This window comes from Esox lucius, chromosome 4, assembly GCF_011004845.1.
Source record: "Esox lucius isolate fEsoLuc1 chromosome 4, fEsoLuc1.pri, whole genome shotgun sequence".
Lineage (NCBI taxonomy): Eukaryota > Metazoa > Chordata > Actinopteri > Esociformes > Esocidae > Esox > Esox lucius.
This window is the reverse complement of record NC_047572.1, coordinates 8239073-8258983: the sequence shown is the minus strand read 5'-3', so window position 1 is coordinate 8258983 and position 19911 is coordinate 8239073. Positions and strand designations below refer to the sequence as shown.

Here is a 19911-nt window from a genome sequence, read left to right as displayed (position 1 = left end):
TGAAATATAAAAGCAAATAAGGTTGTGACGTAAGCAGTTCCATTTCAAGCCAACAGTACCAGTCATTGAAACATGAAAAGAGAGACATGGGCAGATTATATGTAAAGCAGACCAGATTCTGTGAAAAGCCTGAACTTGGTCAAAATAATAGCTGCAAAAATGAGTTAAACCATTCTGATATGCATAGAGCATCACCTCATTCATATTAGGATCTGAACAAAAGCACAGGTTAACAAAATCTCTTGGATCTCTAAAAATAGTCTGTGGTTTCTCTTGTGACCCCTGAGAAAGTGTGCCAATAGGGTGTCGCATATCCCTACAATGCCAGGCACTGATGAACACAAACAGATCTACAGCCATTCTCTGTGCCATTCACCAAACCAGAAGCCAAAGTGTCTATTTCACAGTCATTAAGTCGGCAAGATAACTTAAATATGCCTAATTAGGATCCTATTAGTGTGTAAAGGCTAAATATAACAAGCTGTTGCACTTAAAAACTGCAGAGTAATTTCCAAGATCTATTAATAAAATGGTCCAAACTCAACACAAGCAGTTAATAGAAACCCAACACCCCATCTTCCGGATACAATAAACTGCATGAATTCAGGCACTACAGAGAAATAGAATAATATGTTAAAACTTAAACAACAAATTTGTTTAATGTAGACACCAATTGTAATAACAATCCCTCATATTACCAACGGCCATGTCATTCTAAAATGTAATTGTTCTCTAAAGAAAGCTATGTGACAAACGTAATCAAATGTCACCTGCAAACTAATCAGTTGGTGTGGATGCTTTACTGTGTACTGTCCCAGTACACTATCCAAACCTGGTTCCAACAGGCTGGCTAGTCTACCTTACCAGGTCGATGAGCTTGGTGACGGGGACCTCCCTGATGGGCTTCTTCATGCGGCACAGGGTCTCCAGCGAGGTGCCGAAGCAGCTGGGCAGGTAGTTGCCCGAGATGGTGATGAAGTAGTCCTTGCCCCGGTCCAGGTGCAGCACCAGGATGTCCTCGATGGCATCCTCTCCGGAGTTGAGCAGCGTCACGGAGTCCTTGCTCACATACACATCCAGGAAGATCTCTAAAGTTTCGTCTGGATGGGGGAAACAGCGGGTGGGGTATTTTAGAATGCATTGAAAACGTTGGGCAACTGGTGCGTTTCTTACAGAACAAACCTAGACTGGTGAAACATTTGTTAGACTTTGTTTCCTTCAGGGTTGGTTGTATGATATTTAAAAATGAATGCAATGAGAAGATGTACTATAATATACCATGAGTTTACAAGTAGTGAACCTAAATTCTGATTGGCTGAAAGCTGTGAAATAAGGCCATATATCACTGAAGACAAAAAAAACTGTTTAGAATAGCAATAAGGCTGCTCATTCCAGGAACAGCACCTAGACTTTGTATGTAAAAAAAAAAAATGCAGGCTAGCCGGTCTAATACATTTAGTATTTTGTTGTTACGACCATATTGACAAAAAGACGTTAGCTAACGTAAGGCAATTCATACATATCTCTGCGTTAATTAATGGGAGAGAATGCGCGTTATAACAACGTTTGTGCTGTGGAAGTTTGGCCGTTACATGGCTGAAAAGTGACTCACTGGGCTCGAGGAAGCCTTCGCTGGGCTCGGCACGGAGCCAGTTCTTGCAGTACTGCGAGTCGTTGAGCTTAGGGATGAAGATGAAGTGACAGGGGACCTGCCCGTCGTTGGTGATCAGAAAGCGTTCCCGCTGCAGCTGCCTGAACTTGACGTCCTTAAACATGAACTAGGAGAGGGATGGAGCGGTTGAAAAACCACCATTGTATTACGCTATTAAGCATAGAGCGCCAAAAACATTGTCTGACAGATGCGAAGTAGAAATATTAAAATTCTTGAGGTAAACCTACGTACTCAAAAACACAGGTACACTTGCAATGACTTAATTATGAACTTACATATTTTATCTGAATTTAAATAACTTGGCAGAAAGCCCCAGCTCAATACTTGCTGTCTTGGCCTCAAAACGTTGCACATTGAAAAGAATCTGGGACTAACTGATCTCAACAAAGTGAGGGTGACATGCTTGATGGGAAAATCAATACAATAAAAATGTGGTCTCTGTTCGAGCATGTGCATACTCACCTCTCTGTGGCTCAGTGACAGAGATGGCAGAAATTCGTTCTCCATCCTATCCATCATGCGCACAATCTCTTCAAAGACCTTCTTGTGGCGTGCCTCGTTCACCACCTTGACCTGTTAATCAGACCCAATAATTTCTAAATCCATTGGCAATTCATTCCATAAATCAGAACCAACCACGCTATTTGAGAATGTACCACGTTCCAATCCTCGATGAGGTGAATAATTGGTTGAAAGTCCAATAAACTGACTACTCCTAGGCTTCCAGTAATTTGTCATTATCTTCTTTCATCTTCCTCAACCTCAGTCAGTCAGATGTTATTTCCAGATGCTTGGGGTGTAAATACACAACTGTGTCAACAGTTCAGGCACTTTTGAGAACAGTGCGGCTGCATAACCGGTCATTTAAAGAAAGCAAACACATTAACGACGTTCTGTTGCATCTTCCCACCGCATCAAGCAGAAAAAATAGGCTGGCAGAGAAATCTATCGCATTTGGAGGAAACATGAAACTAAATAATCAAACGAACGCTATGTTAAAGCAGTTTATGTATAATACATTTAAGCGGATACTGTTGTTCCTTCGTGTAAGCCGATTTGAATCAACAGTATTTAACGCGTGCATGTGGCCACCTAGAAGGAGTCGGTGCAACTTCAGCAACAATCTTGGGAACGGTTTCGTCCTTACCCCTATGCTGAAGAGGGAGCTGACCGGCTTGTGGTCGCTGGTCTTCAGCTCCATGTGGCTTCTGTAGTGGAGCTGCTTCACGTTACTGCCCCGCCACAGGACGCGGTCGCACCACGCCGGGACACGGCACTTCCCGCTGCGGGACCAACCAGGGGAGCAGTTAGAGAAACAGGGTGAACGTCGGGGTACCATTCATACCCCGCCAAATTGAAGGAAAGGAATGGGAAATGTGGACTATCATTATAAGGAACAGTGTGTTTCTGTGGGAACATGTTCACCAGGATTATAAAAAATATATATATTTTAAATACTCCTTTGCCCAACAATTTACACAGTGGGAGAAAATAACTAGCCTCTTTATTAAGTACTGGAGAAACAAAACATCCAACAGCTGAATCTATTTTCTTCTAAGGACTTGTTTTGATACTGGGTGAGAATGTTTGGTAAGGTAGCTTACATGTTCTGTCCTTTCAGGAATGCAAACAGGATTACTTATTGATCAGTGTCAGATGGTTGTTATGGTCTAAGGGCCAACAGAAAGCCGAATCCATGGCACGGTTTAAGCACCCATAGCCATCTAACTGTAGCCACCACATACATTTCAGTGGAAGCAATCAGGGCGTGTGACCATGTGAGTAAAAGCTTCCACCTCAAAACATCAAATTCTCCGTGGAATAAAGAAGTAATCGCTCAGGATTTACCTAGAGTCCCAGTGGTCTGTCTTGGGATCATACTTATACGTGGGTATGAAATTGATCTCTCCCTCCATGAAGTCTGTGAAAGCTCTCTTGGTCTTTCTCTGGATATTTAGCTAGACACAGAGGGAAAAAGAGAAATACAGAAACGTTTTGGACATAGACAGAGGAACCAGTTTATAAATAACACCCATGAACACTCTGAGAAAAGAGGAAATGTGTGGGTATTCCACAAACATTATTGCAGGATACAGAAGTCCTAAAAGCACTGTCTGAAAATAGCATTGTTTTAGTATCTTATTCTAGGTCATCTGTGACAGCACAGACATTTGAATTAAAACATGATGAATGGGTTAGGTTTAGGGACTTCAATGGAATTAAGATTTTGAAAAAGGGCCTCAAGATAAATGCACTACAACACAGTGTTTTCTCACCTGGTCATAGCCCTGCAGCTTTCTTAGTTCCTTCAGGGAGATGAGCTGTTTGACCTCGCCCGTGTCAATCAAACACAGCCGATAGTTCAGATCCCCAAGCCAGATCACCACACTGGGAAGACAGCAGGTTTAAAGAGTGGAACATGATGGCATGTAAGCAGACCTACAGAAATACAACTCTTAACACAGAACACAGCGACAGGGTCACACTGTATTACTGTCCACCATTAACATCCGCCCGAATACCTGCCTGAGAATGGGATCTTTGGAATAGAAGCGTAATAGTACTCTAGTAACATCTACATTCAAGTCCTGTAGCAGACCTTATTACCCAGAGCAACTTAAAGAAGCGAACACATTTATGATGGACTTTTTTTGTACAGCCCCCACCCCCCACCCAGTTGGAATCAAACCCACAAGCCAATAATCAGGAGCGCATGATGCCTGATACTTCGTAGTGCGATATGCTGGTGTGGAGGAACGAGGGCTGTGTCTACGTGGGTCTCAGAGAGGGACTGACTCGTGTTTGACGATGTTGATTGGCGGGTGGTCTAGCAGGTTGAAACTCATGCGGGCGCAGATGTCTTTGTAGTCCTGGTTCCTCCTCTCGACGTCATCCACCTTGGCCGCCAGGTGGGAGTTGACGAAGCAGAAGCTGGTGTTGTGGAAGACAAAGCGCACCGCCACGCCTCCCTTGTTCCCCTAAAATGACAGAAAGGATTGTCAGTTTACTGGTCGACATTTTAGTCGGCCATGTGGGTAAACTAAGAGTAGAACAATATTTGAAGTACTATATAGTTTAAGACAGCTAAATTTATTTAACATTTCGCGTTTTTCCCCTGAATCATTTCTCACAACCACACGTTAACCCAAATCTCTCCCCAGAAACCAGATGTTTGTGTTCTGAGGACACTGCGGAGTGCAACCGTATGCAAAGATGGAAATACTATGCTGTAGAACTATGGAATTGTGTTATATCAGATAATTCCCATTTTGCACCAACATAGCATGTGACAAAGTGGCGATGTGCCATGACTGCCATTTACATTTCAGGGAAATGGAGGTTGACATACATCTATCGCACTGCTACAGTCTTTTCTGGAAAGGTACACTGGTTTAAGCAGTCATATGATGTAACAATTATACACGCCTTTTCAGCCATTCCGGTTAAACACGGTACCCTTGTTTTGTTTGTTTGACTTATTTTTATGGTTTTACACCACATGGTTGCTATAATAAAAAAAGACAAAATGCAGAACTGTAGTACAGCACTTTCTTTGCTTCTCCATAGGCCCTTGATCATGGCTACTTCTCGGCACAGCACTTCTATGCAAATCCATGCATTTGTATGTAAAGCGAATGAGCTTTATGCAATGAGGTCAGGTTAAAAGGTATCTAGATAAAACCATGGAATGACCACGAAGCGCGATAGCCATTCAAAAAAGAAACTGGGTTGTATTCTGGCATTCAAATGACTGTTAGTTTATCTACAGTGTCGGTGTATCCCATACCTATCTATAAAGGCAATAACACTGAAGTTTATCTGGGAAAACGGACGCCGGACTCCTTCCTACCATTTTTCCCATGATGCCGGTTCCCACTTGCTCCACCGCCACTTCTTTAATGTGATTCTTGTGCACCTTGTTGACATACACCAGCAGCATCATGCCCACTAAACGGATAATGCGCACCTGAAGAGAGAGTGGCATCGTTTGCGGAGGACACTCGTATCCAAATGACAATCTGCCTATTTTGGCATAAACAAACAGCTGTGATATATAAGGACATCTGCTAGAGCTAGACGTGTAGGTTCAATAAATGTTCTAGGAATGACATTTTCGATTAGATGATTGAACCATTCCTGTTTCACACCATTTGGCTGCGAGAGAACCTACTCACCTTCTTGTACTTGGCTTTCGGGTGCAAACTTCTCTCAACGGCCTCCACCCACAGCTGTTCTCTGGAAGAGTCCAGATAGAAGAAGGCCTCCGTGCTTAGGTCCAGCTCCTGAAAACTACAGCACCCAGAAAGCAAAGGGAAGTCAGCGTGGTAGTTCCAATGCTATGGAAAGTCGAATCCTCGCACATGCATTGGAAAAAGGCTCAAACGGCCTATTTCAGGCCATCTAATGAAAGGTTCTCATGAAAACTACTTCCATCTATCATTGGTGATGTGGAATTCAGGGGGCATGCTTGAGAAAAACACGTAACATGAGCAACCATGGGACATATTTCATTAGGCACCCAAATGAAGGAAAACCAATGTGAAGTAGGGACTATTCAAAGCTCTCCAAAATGAACCTATTTCTGTTCCAAATATTCTAACATTATATAAGACAACGGACACTCAAGATGGGTGACTGACCCCAAAGCATAGAGGTCAGGAGGTTCTGGGTCACAACACAGCCAGGGCTCAAGACGACTGTCAGGGGACTGACCATTCACATTCCAAGTTCCAGTAAAGAACCTGAAAGATGCAAAACAGTGGAACACGTCAAGACATTGACTTTCCTGTAATGTTCAGTACAAACAAGTGAGTTTAGTGCTGGACAACAGCCTCACAACCGCTTGACACAACGGGTGAGTGAGTGAAAGCCGGGTGCGTGTTCAATGGAGGATCCGAGATGTTTTTAAATTGGACCATGGGTCTAGCTTGCATCACACAAGAGACCAGGGTTCAAATCCAGTCGGCGACACGCACGCACGCGCACACACAAGCACACGCACGCACGCACACTCACGCACAACTCACTTGAAGTCCTTGATGTCCACATACTCCTTCTCCTTCTTGCCCAGCAGGTGTTTGATGAGGTATTCTCTCTGTCCGGCCTGAGTGGAGAACACGGCGCTCCGCATGGTGTTGGTGGTAGGGCTGTCGCTCCACGAACTGGGCCGATCAACACGCTCCGCTGAGGTCCAAACACTACAAGATGCCAAAGGTATGAGTCACCGCCACAGTGTTTCCACCACAGCCTTCCCTAAAGCCGGGGTAGGCGACAGATTTGATAACGATAAATGTATACTTGTCCTAATGACTACATTAATATCTCTGTTTGTTTGTTGGAAAACAGATTCTGTAAATTAAAATAAATTTGTAGCTGAACCCTTGGTCGGTCAAATTTTTTTTTTAATAGTCTGAAGTATGGTTTAATATCTGTGAAAAAGTTTATGGAAAATAGAAATGAAAAACCATCCAGTGACAATCAAATGTATTTATAAAGCCCTTTTTACAACAGCAGTTGTCACAAAGTGCTTTTACAGAAACACCCGGCCTTAAACCCCAAGGAGCAAACAAAAGTACTGTTGAATTTCAGTGGCTAGGAAAAACTACCTAAGAAGGCTGAAATTTAGGAAGAAACCTAGAGAGGACCCAGGCTCAGAGGTGTGACCAGTCCTCTTCTGGCTGTGCCGGTTGAGTTGCTTCCCTCTAGCCAGTACCATAAAGCCCTGATTGAGGAAGTGCTGTAGAGATGGTTGTCCTTCAGGGAGGTTCTCCCATCTCTGCAGAAAACTCTGAAGCTCTGTGGGTTTTTGCGTAACTCTCTGACCAAGGCTCTACAAGCTCTAAGTTAGGCATGAAGGCAAGCTTTGATCTCAGTCTCTGTGGTTCCAAACTTCAACTTGACAATGCTCTAGTAAATAAAGTTCACAATTCAAAAGTTCTGAGTGAGACCCTATATAAAGAGGTGTTTTCCTATATAAGACACAACAGGACAACAGTTTTCATTAAAGACATACGGCCCGGGTGGAAACACTCACTCTAATTTGCCAGGCGTGATGAAGGTGGCGTCTTTAGTCTGGAGGGACGACACTCTCTCTTTATGGGTGGTGTTGGGCGCGGGTGGGAGAGGGTTGGAAGGCGCGAAGGAGCCTTTACGGGGAGGCAGCGGTGGGATCGGTGGTGCTTCCCGGGGGGGGACCATACTATTCTGCTGGTTCTTCTTTTCCTCTACCTTGAGCGAATGGTTGAAAGTCTCCTCGAAGCCGAAGTCGGCCAAAGAGAGGCCGGGCTCCCGTCCGTCAGCTAAGAGCCAGGGGAGGTTTGTTGTACTTAAGGTGTGTCTAAAACCCCCTCCTGAGTTCATTACTATAAATAGGAACTGATATGAGGGCTTCTATCTGACACAAAAGTATGTAGTAGTAAAATCACCTATGTTCATTTATTCAGTAATTATTCCTATTGAAATGATTTGTTTCTGTACATACCTGTGCTGGCCTGCCTGGCTGATGAGGAGTTGTTGCTGAGGTTGGGAGGTGGGGGTGGTACCCCACTGGGCTTGGCAGCTTTGTGGGTCCCCCTCTGGGGAGGGATGGGTGGGAATGCGGAAGAGGCTACGCGGGGAGCCGGCATTGTGGGAACTGATACGATGGGATCCATAGCCTGGGTCTGTGGCCTTTTGGACTCGACTGAAGAAAAAAAAAAGTCATGACATTGTGCAGTTTAATGGCAGATTTGTTACATAAGACTGGAAGTGTACATTGCCAAGAATTGCATTCTACAAGAGCACAGAGCCAAGAATGATCTCAGCGCAGAATACATCTCGGCAGATCAAGGGAGAATTGAAATGGCACTCCCATCAAAAGGTCAATTTTTCCACACAACCTGACATCTTTCTAGTAATCTTTCACAATAGAAATATTGCAAGTAATGAAATGGTAAGGGAAACACAACAGCGTGACAGAGACAGACAGAAAAAGGCATTTACAAGCCCTGATAAAGCAAAGCAGTTTACGGACCTCTATTAAAAACAGGTATTCTTTTGGCCGGCTAGTTCTGGGAGCCATATAATATACACACACACACACACACACACACAGACAGACACACACACTCCGGAGAAGGCGTGTTTGGTTCTTTGCACGCTACAACCCAACCGTGGAATGTCTCCGTCACCCACGGTGGAAGGGGGACAGAAGCAGGGGGAAGGTCAGGGAACGGTGGAAGCCAGCCACCCTGGGTCATGCAAGTTGGACAACTCCATGAATAATAGAGGAGGTAGCGACGTCAGTCAGGCTTGAGCGGTAAAAGAGATACAGGGTGGGGGGAGGCAAAAGGACAAAAGACGACAGAGAAAGCGAGAAGGAAAAAAAGCCTTGCTCACCTAGCTGCTTGGCTCTCTTCACCTCGGAGAAGAACTTCTGGCTGCGCTCATCGTCCTGAAGCTCCAGCACCAGCTCTGGGGCGTTCTCCCCTCTGACCCGTATTCTGATGCAAGCTGGAGGGTCGGGGACAAACGCACGTTGACACAGGAGTGTTCAAGATCGACTTCCCTAACGGCCGCAACTATCGAATTCAATACACTAGGAATGACAGGCAGACAACACTCCCTGTACACCAGCAATGAACAACCGTGCAGACGCCACTGATGGCTAAATTTATATTCACCCACTTTGCACCAAATGCGATTCACGGTGATTTGTCAAAAAGCATAATTAATAAGGGGCTATCAGGAAAAGAATGAACGAGGAAGGAGTTAAACTATCCCATGCAATTATACTGTTCCCCCTGTGGAAATAATGCACGCCTAGAATGCCCTTCAGTTGGAAACAAGTATTCAACAACGCGTTGGTAATATTTAAACAGAGGATTCTAGCTCTGTAGTGCAGATGCCCCATTATTACAGGCAACTGATGACCAACATTTGAAACTAAGTATAGCTGCAGAGACAACAAGACGTGAAGCTCAGAACACAGTCAGAATATCGGCCCAAATAGATGAAAAGCTCTATTTCGACTGATTGTCACACTCCACTCGTGGTAGAAACATTATTGTCCATGGTGACTAGTAGAACAGTTACAGAAGAAACAATTCACACTAAAGCAGATGCTAAAAAAAAAAAAATCTTAGTATTTAGAAAACTCTTACTTACTATTTAATGGTAAGTCAATGAGCAGTGCTTCTTCAGCTTCTGAAAATAGTAGTTAAAAAGAGAAAAAGAGCGGTAAACTTGAAGCTCAAAGGTCGGTGGGGGGAGCCAATATATTGTGAGAACAAGGATCCAATAGCAGCTAGCCAGTTAACTTTCAAATGTCAGACGAGAGAAATAAAAAAGTACTTTGGACCTCTTGCATTAAAACAAGCAATAACCTTGAGTAAATAATGCTCCACTGGTAGAGAGTGAAGGAATGTGAAATACTGTAGTTGAGCATTCAGGCTTTCCAGGAGAAGGGGGCTCTGTATCATAAATGACTCAGTTTTGTGACTGGAAGAACAACTACATATTTTACACAAGAAATCTTAGAAAAACAGCCGGCAGGCATTCAATTCAAGATACAGTAACCTGAAGACACCGTTACCTTGCACTAACCGAAATTGACCGTTGATGGGTATCGACAGCTGAGGTACCGGATAAGATACAACAGTGTCCGGGAAAGCCAAAACACCCAAACTGCAGGAAGAAGAGGAAAACATCATTGGACACCGCATCCTAAATGGTTCATCGTCCTTTAAACCAATTTGCATAAAGCTTAAGCCGGGATGCAAAGCAAGACCCAGATCTAAATAGCAACACTACAGAGCATGCTGCGGAAAGAAAGACAGGTATTCCTATATAACTTAGCCCAAATGTCAAGGCCATTTCATACAAGACATTGAAATACAGATGGGGTGTAATGAAAATGGTTAGGTGAATATTAAGGCTCTCTGGTGATGACAGTGCAGTTGCCGAGCGGTGGCTTCCGTGGTCGCTGACCACAGGACGTATCATGATGAAGCGCAGCGATTAAATGCTTTCATTTTGAATCCATTTCAAACAGAGCGGCTGTGTGAGACGTGAAGCAGGTTAATCTGGGTCATGTTGCATTCGCTGACTGCAGTTGGGCAAGAGCAGCCGGGGCGTCAGGTCGAGCATGGCAGAACAAGCACACACTTCCTTTTTTACTCTTAACAGGAAATGTGATTACCCTGGAGTGGAAAATGAGTCGACTCTGGCTGCTTTCCTACATGTGTTGGTGGCCGAGGACGCTATGTTCCAAACCGGCTTAGCTGAATTTTATTTCTACGGGTAGGGCACCAATGACGAGCACATCTAACTTTCACCACTTACTTAAACTGCTCGTCACTGTAATGGCTTAACAGGTCCCACCAAAAAGGAGTCAGATTGTCACCATGACATCTGTTGTCCCCTACCATTATCCCGACAACGGACGACACAGGTGAACTGAAGCACTAAGCGATTTTCCGTTGGAAGTAAAAGCCTTCTCCGCCAACCACATCCTGCTTGACAATATTTGCACAGAGAATCTTCTGGCCTTTACCTTCCATCAAGTCGTGAACAGGGCTCGGGCCCTCTCATTACGAGCCATGCTAGTCAGACTCGAGCAGTGGGAACGGTGGTAATGAATTTAAGCAGCGACCAGGCAGTTTGTGTGCGCTCTCATGTGAGCCTCATTAGAGTCTAGGACATGGAGCTGGAATGCAGGCATAATAGGTAGCATGCTGGCTGGCACTGGGGATGATTTCTATCTACCGCATAGACACACAGACACACAGACACACAGACACACAGACACACAGACACACAGACACACAGACACACAGACACACAGACTCCTGCTGAAGCATGCATAGACAGATCTATTGCTAAACAAAACAACCAGGTGCTTGGGATGCTGAATGAGCCCACCCTCATGTGCTAGATATTTCAGATAAAGCCAAGAGCAGTAATATTCTACTAAATAAATGAGGTGGTGGATGTTATTGTTGCTCCTATTCAAATAAATAACCCTGAACAACATTGACTTCAAAACTTTGAATGTTTATGCTGAACAACCTGATTGGAGAAAGAAATTAAACTTTTAGTGACTGAATGTATCGACGTTGCAATCCGGACAACAACAAACTACTGGGTTATGTGGACTTTGGTAAATGGCCAGAACTCATTTGATAGTGAGCTCCCTTCAGCCAATCAATTCAGGCTCTTTCTGGCATGATGGACGATGGCATTTTGCTTATGGGCGGCACTGTTTCTACCAGAGGCATATATGTGAACATCACCCAGTGTTGAAACCAATCCTGACACAATCCTATCATTCAACAGAACATAATAGACAAACATTGGTGTGGCCCTTCTGCAGAAGACAGGTTCACAGAAATGGTCTGCAAAAAAAATGCTGTACAAGCAGCAGTTCCAGAGAGGAAGAAGTTTTGAAATGCAATGTGTCATCTTAAATTGAATACTGCCAGCTTGGCAAAAATTAACCTAAACATTTGAGTGCAACTGCTCATTATGGCCATGTTAACCGACCAAGTCTGCTATAGTCTGAATGTTTTACCAGATAAGTTGACTGAGAACACAATCACGCACACCAAGTTATCTTGTGTTATTAACCAACTTACATAAAGTCTCCAGAGCGCTCAATCAGTGATAATAGCCTGGGCTCCTTCTGACCGGATGGCCTAAGCTCCTGTCCTCTTACAGTTTAAATATCACTATTAAGGAAAAATCAGCAATCATGAGAGAGAAACAGGCTAGAACAGGCTCAGAATTAAGCATATAACTATAAATAGGCCTAACGTTTCTGACCAGAATATTGCCTGTGATTTGGCCAACACATTCACCTCGCTAACTATTCCAAGACTTGTTGTCTTTCAAGGCTGCTGTGGAAAACGTACTGTATAATGTTGTTTTGTTACATGACATTTTGATATAAATGTAAATAAAAAGTATTAAACAAGGTAGTTAGTACATTCACAAAATATACAAAAAGTAAGTTATCATGAATATGTAGGAACAAAGTAAAAGTTTTTTGGTTACATTATTAGTTTTGGAAAACCAAGTTGGTTGTTGTTATAAGCTAGCTAAGTTGTTGCCATTCCATGCATGCACACAATTGGTTAGGTTAGGATAGGCTTTCGGAGTATACGCAACTACATTTTCTGATCTACAAGACAATAATATCTAGCAAAATGTAGAGTTAATATTTGTTTAAATTACATAAAAGCACATGTAAATATGATGACAACAATATTGTAGTTAGCCAACTAGGAAGCCAACATTTTCCAGTTACCTGCTGTAGTTATACTACTACTAGCTTGGTTTTTCAAAGAGCTAACTGGCTAGCAGCCTGGCTAGCCTACAGCAGCCAGTTAAGAACATAATATTTAAAATATCACAGACTTTTAAAAGGATATTGCCAAGCACTGCTCGTCACATGTGAAGGCCAAAGAGGAATCCATTTTCAGCCAACAAAAGATATGTAGTTATTTATCCGGTACAGTACATGAGCTATGTGTGATACCTCTTTTACACGTTCCGTACAGACGTTTCACGAAAGTTGTTTAAATCCCCACCCTACAGTCAGTAATGCGGCCTTCCGTATGTCAGCTGTCGGCGAAGGGAGTGCTAGGCTGACTGTGCAGGCTAGCTTGCGTCTCTGGTTTCACCATCTACAGTACCACTTGTAGCAAGCTAACTAGCTAGTGTAAAAATATAGCTTGTTCAATACTGTATCAAGTGCAGCATGCATGCTATGTTCACATTGCTATCGTGACTCGTGAGAATAATGTCTTATCCTGGAAGTTTGTTATCCACATGCCACTCACTTGTGGCACCTTGTCTTCTGTTCTGTCCTCTTGCCTCTTCAATTATCTTACCCAGACGTCAGGCTACATAGACAACTAGGTCCCAGACATCCAGAACCTGTGTACTGTGAGCAACATTAGCGTGCACCTCATAAGTGGAATTGTCTTTTCACCTTCAAAATAAAAGATATAATTTTAATATAATCCAAACGGATACAAACATGGGAATAATGATGTGTTTTTCCTAGATAAGGCTGAAATGTTGTTATATAATTGTACATTAAATGTAACAATTAATAATTTTACATTTAACAAAAACATAGAAAACTGTGGAGAGTGCTTCGGGAATATGGGGTCCTGGGTCCTTTGCTAAGGGCTGTCAGGTCCCTGTACGACCGAAGCAGGAGCTTGGTCCGCATTGCCGGCAGTAAATCAGACTTGTTTCCAGTGCATATTAGACTATTAGGGCTGCCCTTTGTCGCCGGTTCTGTTCGTAATTTTTATGGACAGAATTTCTAGGCGCAGCCAGTTGCCGGAGGGTGTCAGGTTTGGGGACCACACGATGTCGTCTCTGCTCTTTGCGGATGATGTTGTCGTGTTGGCCCCTTCAAACCAGGACCTTCAGCATGCACTGGGACGGTTTGCAGCCGAGTGTGAAGCAGTGGGGATGAGAATCAGTACCTCCAAATCCGAGGCCATGGTCCTCAATCGGAAAAGGGTGGCTTGCCCACTTCAAGTTGGTGGAGAGTGCCTGCCTCAAGTGGAGGAGTTTAAGTATCTAGGGGTCTTGTTCACGAGTGAGGGAAGGATGGAACGGGAGATTGACAGACAGATCGGTGCAGCTTCTGCAGTAATACGGTCGATGTATCGGTCTGTCGTGGTGAAGAAAGAGCTGAGCCGCAAGGCAAAGCTCTCGATTTACCGGTCAATCTACGTTCCTACTCTCACCTATGGTCATGAGCTTTGGGTCCCGGATACAAGCGGCCGAAATGAGCTTTCTCCGCAGGGTGACTGGGCGATCCCTTAGAGATAGGGTGAGAAGCTTGGTCACCCGGGAGGAGCTCAGAGTAGAGCTGCTGCTCCTCCACATCGAGAGGGGTCAGCTGAGGTGGCTTGGGCATCTGTTCCGGATGCCTCCTGAACGCCTTCCCGGGAAGGTGTTCCGGGCCCGTCCCACCGGGAGGAGACCCCGGGGAAGACCTAGGACACGCTGGAGGGACTATGTCTCCCGGCTGGCCTGGGAACGCCTCGGTGTCCCCCCGGAAGAGCTGGAGGAAGTGTCTAGGGAGAGGGAAGTCTGGGCATCTCTGCTTAGACTGCTGCCCCCGCGACCTGGCCCCGGATAAGCGGAAGATGATGATGATGATGATAGAAAACTATTGAAATGCTGCAGTAGATGTATTAGACAGCATGATTACATTGGGTGGATACTAATATACTCTGTACTTTGGGATACTCTCTATCCAATTGTGTGCATGCATGGAATGGCAACAACCTAGATAGCTTATAACAACAACCAACTTGGTTTTCCAAAACAAAAAAATTCACCAAAAAACTTTTACTTTGTTCCTACATATTCATGATTACTTTTTATATATTTTGTGAATGTACTAACTACCTTGTTTAATACTTTTTATTTACATTTATTTACATTTATATCACAATGTCATGTAATGCACACAGCTTAAAATGCACACCTTTATTGAAAAAGTAATTTCCTGTAAAAAAAAAATTATCCCTGTGCAGGTAAACGTTATAAAGTCAAGTAAAATATGTTAGAGAGTGTGCGTTTCTGACTTCAGTGGCACCAACAGGATACAACTGTCAAGAATGTACTACGACTATATTACAAGTCATTTACTATATGTATCATTAGGCATTCAGTCTATAGTACATGTTAAAAGCACATTATTCATCATTCCAAAGCTATCCTAAACAGCATATTTGAACAGAACCATCCGGAAACATAACATAAACATTTTATTTTTTTCAACATTCAAAATTGTCTTCAGTGTGTGTGTTACTGAGTAAGGATACCTCATATTAAGGTGCACAATCTCTATTTTAGACTGTACAGTGAATTTTTACAGGAAATGAGTCAACGGATGATTCCACTGTATCTTTTACATCAGTTTTATGAGGACCTTTATTTATGAGTAGAAAAGTGGAAAGGACGTGCCTATCACTTCAATGTTGTTCACAGCACACAGGTTTATCCACCAGCAGTGACTATGGAGTCAGCAAGGAATTGTAGCCATTATCCTAGCCACGCTTGAAGAAGAGTTGTCTGAGTATAGGCCTATGTGGAGCTCTCTGGAAGTCTGCTACATCATCCCTCGTGGCCTACCGGCCTGGACTGCTGTTCCGTGGTTTATGGTGCAGCGGCTGCTTGTTGCTCTCCATTGTGTGGGTACTATGGAAAACTGTATCAGTTTCTGACATCCATTATCTTGGAGGCAAACCACCATCTCTATGTTGCTATTTACATATAGGGACATCAAATATAGGGACAGGTCACATTTAATCTTAGGGTGCTAAGCCCCTTAGGTGCCTCTTGGCTCCCGGCCTGCAAGACACACATACATACACAAACACACACACACATGCATACAAAACAAACACACACAAACACATACATACATACATACATACACGAACACACACACATACATACAAAACATACACACACAAACACACACACACGCATACATACAGGTTAAACTTTTTAGAAAGTTTAATATAGTTTCCTGCACAATAAATGAAAAATGCAGTAGGAAACTGGAAGTGTTTTAAAAACTTGTGTGTGTTTGTGCGAGTATAGGCTCTTACCCGATTCCCAGTGTGGAATGGTTAGAGCGATCAGGCCTACCCATCAGGCATACCTGTTGGAAGTATTTAGACTAGCCTGGATAGACAGTACAGTACAATACCGAAAATCACTCACGTCTGCTCGATCAGCTTATTTCTCCAACCTGATTGAGGCGAACAAAAACAATCCAAAATTTCTCTTTGATACAGTTGCAAAGTTAACAAAAAAAGCAAAGCTTAGCATGTGAAGTGGGTCTTCACTTAAGTTGTAATGAATACATGAACTACTTTGATGAAAAGATCGTCACCATTAGAAAACAAATAACTGAATCCCTAAATAGTTATGGTCCTAAAAATCTCGGTTGTCCGGAAAATTTCCGGAGCCTCCCTGATCAGGTGTCAATGGGGACACTTGAGTTTTTTGATACCGTATCGCTCGACACATTTACAAAATTTGTAATGAGTTCTAAACCCACAAACTCTCAGCTAGACCCGATTCCTACAAAATTACTTAAGGAGTTATTTCCTGTGCTAGGTCAGCCAATGCTGAACATAATAAATTGCTCCCTTTCCTCCGGATGCGTACCAAACTCACTAAAAATTGCGGAAATTAAGCCTCTTCTAAAAAAAACTAATCTAGATCCCGACATATTAAACAATTATAGGCCAATATCGAACCTCCCGTTCCTCTCAAAAATCTTAGAAAAATGTGTTTCCCAACAACTGAATGCCTTCCTAAAGACAAAAAACATTTATGAAATGTTCCAGTCTGGTTTTAGATCCCATCATAGTACTGAGACTGCACTCGTGAAGGTAACAAATGACCTTCTAGTGGCCTCAGACAAAGGTTCCGCATCCGTCCTGTTGCTTCTTGATCTTAGTGCTGCTTTTGACACTATTGATCACTCCCTTCTCTTAGAGAGACTGGAAACCAATATTGGGCTACGTGGACATGTTCTAGCCTGGTTTAAATCTTATTTATCTGAAAGATATCAGTTCGTTAGTGTGGATGGCATATCCTCTGACAAGTCAAAGGTATGCTTTGGAGTTCCTCAAGGCTCGGTTCTGGGCCCATTACTTTTCTCACTATACATGCTCCCTCTGGGCGATGTAATCCGAAATCACAATATTAACTTTCACTGTTATGCTGATGACACACAGTTATATATTTCAATGAAGCATGGAGAAGCCCCTAAATTAGCTATTTTGGAAGCATGCGTTTCAGATATTAGGAAGTGGATGACAGAGAATTTCTTGCTCTTAAACTCAAATAAAACAGAAATGCTCCTTTTAGGACCCAAAAAACAAAGAGCGTTGTTAGCAGATCTCACTGTGAACCTCGACGGCTGCATGGTCGTATCCCAAAAAACTGTAAAAAACCTTGGCGTTACCCTTGACCCTGACCTCTCCTTTGAAGAACATATAAAATATGTCTCAAGAGTTGCTTATTTTCATCTTCGAAACATCGCAAAAATTAGAAACTTCCTATCAAAAACCGATGCAGAAAAATTAATCCATGCTTTCGTTACTTCTAGATTAGATTACTGCAATGCTCTTATCTCTGGTTATCCAGACAAATTAATAAATAAACTTCAATTAGTGCTGCACACAGCTGCTAGAATCCTAACTAGAACAAAAAAATTTGAACACATTACTCCTGTCCTGGCATCCTTACATTGGCTGCCTGTTAGGGTTAGGGCTGATTTTAAGGTTTTACTCTTAACCTATAAATCAATACATGGACTTGCTCCTACTTACCTTGCTGAAATGATCCAGCCATATATACCTACACGTAACCTTAGATCGCAAGACGCAGGCCTTTTAATTGTACCTAGAATTTCTAAACAAACAATTGGCGGCAGGGCCTTTTCTCATAGAGCTCCACTTCTGTGGAATGATCTGCCAATTAAGGTTAGAAATGCAAACTCAGTGCAAACTTTCAAGTGTCTACTAAAAACTCATCTCTACAGCACGGTTTATAATTAGGTGTAGCCTGGCCCGGGGGCGTGAAGGTGACCAGTAGGCTTGATACTGTCCACCCTTGCTGTCTTGCCAGGTGGGCTCTCGTCGCCACTGGGATGCCCTCCCTCCAATGCCCTTCGGGGGAAGAGTCACTGGCTTGTTGTTGACTCTCTATTGCGCACTTGTGCAGTTGGGCTGTACGCTACTAGCAATACTCGGCCCTCATTCAGGGGGGTTGCGGTTGGTGGGTGTCCCTTTGGTTGATGCCTGGCAATGTGGTTGGATTGATTTCCTGCCTGTTGGGCCCTGTCCGGGGCCTCCCCCGGGTAGGGCCACAGTGTCACCGGACCCCCCCGTCTCAGTTTCCAAGGTGTTACGCTGCTATATTATTGTGCTGGGGGACATGAGGGATGTACTAATAACTTTTCTCAGTTTCCTCCAATTTTAAATTTTAGAAGGAGATGAGGTCCTGGTCCACACCTGCGGATTACCTGGTTTGGGGGGACCGTTGCTGTTCCTGTCCTTGTCCACCTGGTCATACTTCTGACCTAGTCTAAAATCAAATATACTCTGGATTTAGCCAAGAGAAATGTATTTATTATTCCAATTGGACTCTTAATATCTCACCCGGCACAGCCAGAAGAGGACTGGTCACCCCTCTGAGCCTGGGTCCTCTCTAGGTTTCTTCCTAAAATTCGACCTTCTTAGGGAGTTTTTCCTAGCCACTGAAATTCAACACTACTGTTGTTTGCTCCTTGGGGTTTAAGGCAGGGTGTCTCTGTAAAGCACTTTGTGACAACTGCTGTTGTAAAAAGCGCTTTATAAATAAATTTTGATTGATTGATTGATTGATTGATTGATACCCAGTGATCAGAGCGATCAGGCCCTCTATGTACCACTAGACAGTCTGTTAGTACTGTTCGTTGATCCCAGGACAAGGTCCAGACATCTGGACCAGAAGTGCACAAACAAAGTAAACCCCATCACATCACAAGAAGACATCTTAGCCCTCTTGGCCAGATACAGAACAAAGTACAGCCGCCCAATCCAGAGGTTATCAAACCTCAACCCACCACTGGGCAGACTGTTAGGCTGATGGAGGAAAATATCAAAGCCCTCCAAACCCAAGGGAAGAAAGGTAAAGGCCAGCAAAAATAGGTGTCCTACTATGAATGAGTCCTTGACTATGAGCACAGTCAACACAGACCAGCAAGAGGCTCCTCCCACCTCTCAAATGGTACTGGAGGAGCCACTTAGTTTCAGCAACGTGTTCTTTGTGTCCATGGTGCAGGCCATCCGGCCAGTTGAGGCTGCTGCAGGGATTGAAAGCCACCACAGGGATGTCACCAGGTCTACAGCCTCCATCAACATGACCCTTGTTGGCCAGAAGAGCTCAGAGGAATGCCCTTCTGCAACACATGGCACCAAAACCCCCAGTGGCCCCCCAGCCCAAAATGTTCCCACAACATAGCTCAGGGCAACACGTCCTTGGTAAAGGCCAAGAGCTCCAAAATGAAGCACACGAAATGTCAGCAGTCCTGCTGGTGAAATGTTAGTTTTTTGTATTCTGTGCATTGTCAAGTCTATGCAGTATGTATGTTTGCTTATGTAGGCTATGACCAGGAATATGATTTGTACATATAAAGAAATGCTTAGCTAATATGTTGTCCT

The 19911-nt window shown here is 43.6% G+C and overlaps 1 protein-coding gene across 6 annotated transcripts in view; it reads right to left on the bottom strand.

Moving 5' to 3' along the window:
* ocrl (OCRL inositol polyphosphate-5-phosphatase) overlaps positions 1-13596 on the bottom strand; it is a 28931-nt gene extending 15335 nt beyond the window's left edge. For 2 of the 6 annotated variants that reach the window (XM_020045982.3, XM_020045983.3), the window contains exons 1-18: positions 13081-13586; positions 12286-12368; positions 10245-10336; positions 9818-9856; positions 9050-9163; positions 8154-8354; positions 7707-7971; positions 6700-6870; positions 6313-6414; positions 5848-5962; positions 5523-5639; positions 4469-4650; positions 3949-4060; positions 3521-3630; positions 2820-2955; positions 2135-2245; positions 1613-1778; positions 865-1100 (exon numbers count right to left, since the gene is read on the bottom strand). In XM_020045982.3, the coding sequence (XP_019901541.2) occupies positions 865-1100; positions 1613-1778; positions 2135-2245; positions 2820-2955; positions 3521-3630; positions 3949-4060; positions 4469-4650; positions 5523-5639; positions 5848-5962; positions 6313-6414; positions 6700-6870; positions 7707-7971; positions 8154-8354; positions 9050-9163; positions 9818-9856; positions 10245-10336; positions 12286-12368; positions 13081-13125 (2397 nt within the window). In that variant the 5' untranslated portion in view covers positions 13126-13586. Of the gene's footprint in view, positions 1-864; positions 1101-1612; positions 1779-2134; positions 2246-2819; positions 2956-3520; positions 3631-3948; positions 4061-4468; positions 4651-5522; positions 5640-5847; positions 5963-6312; positions 6415-6699; positions 6871-7706; positions 7972-8153; positions 8355-9049; positions 9164-9817; positions 9857-10035; positions 10113-10244; positions 10337-12285; positions 12369-13080 lie in introns of those variants that run through there. The other 4 variants (XM_020045984.2, XM_020045985.3, XM_029119183.2 and 1 more) reach the window with 4 other exon arrangements.
* Between the last annotated feature and the right edge of the window lie 6315 nt (positions 13597-19911).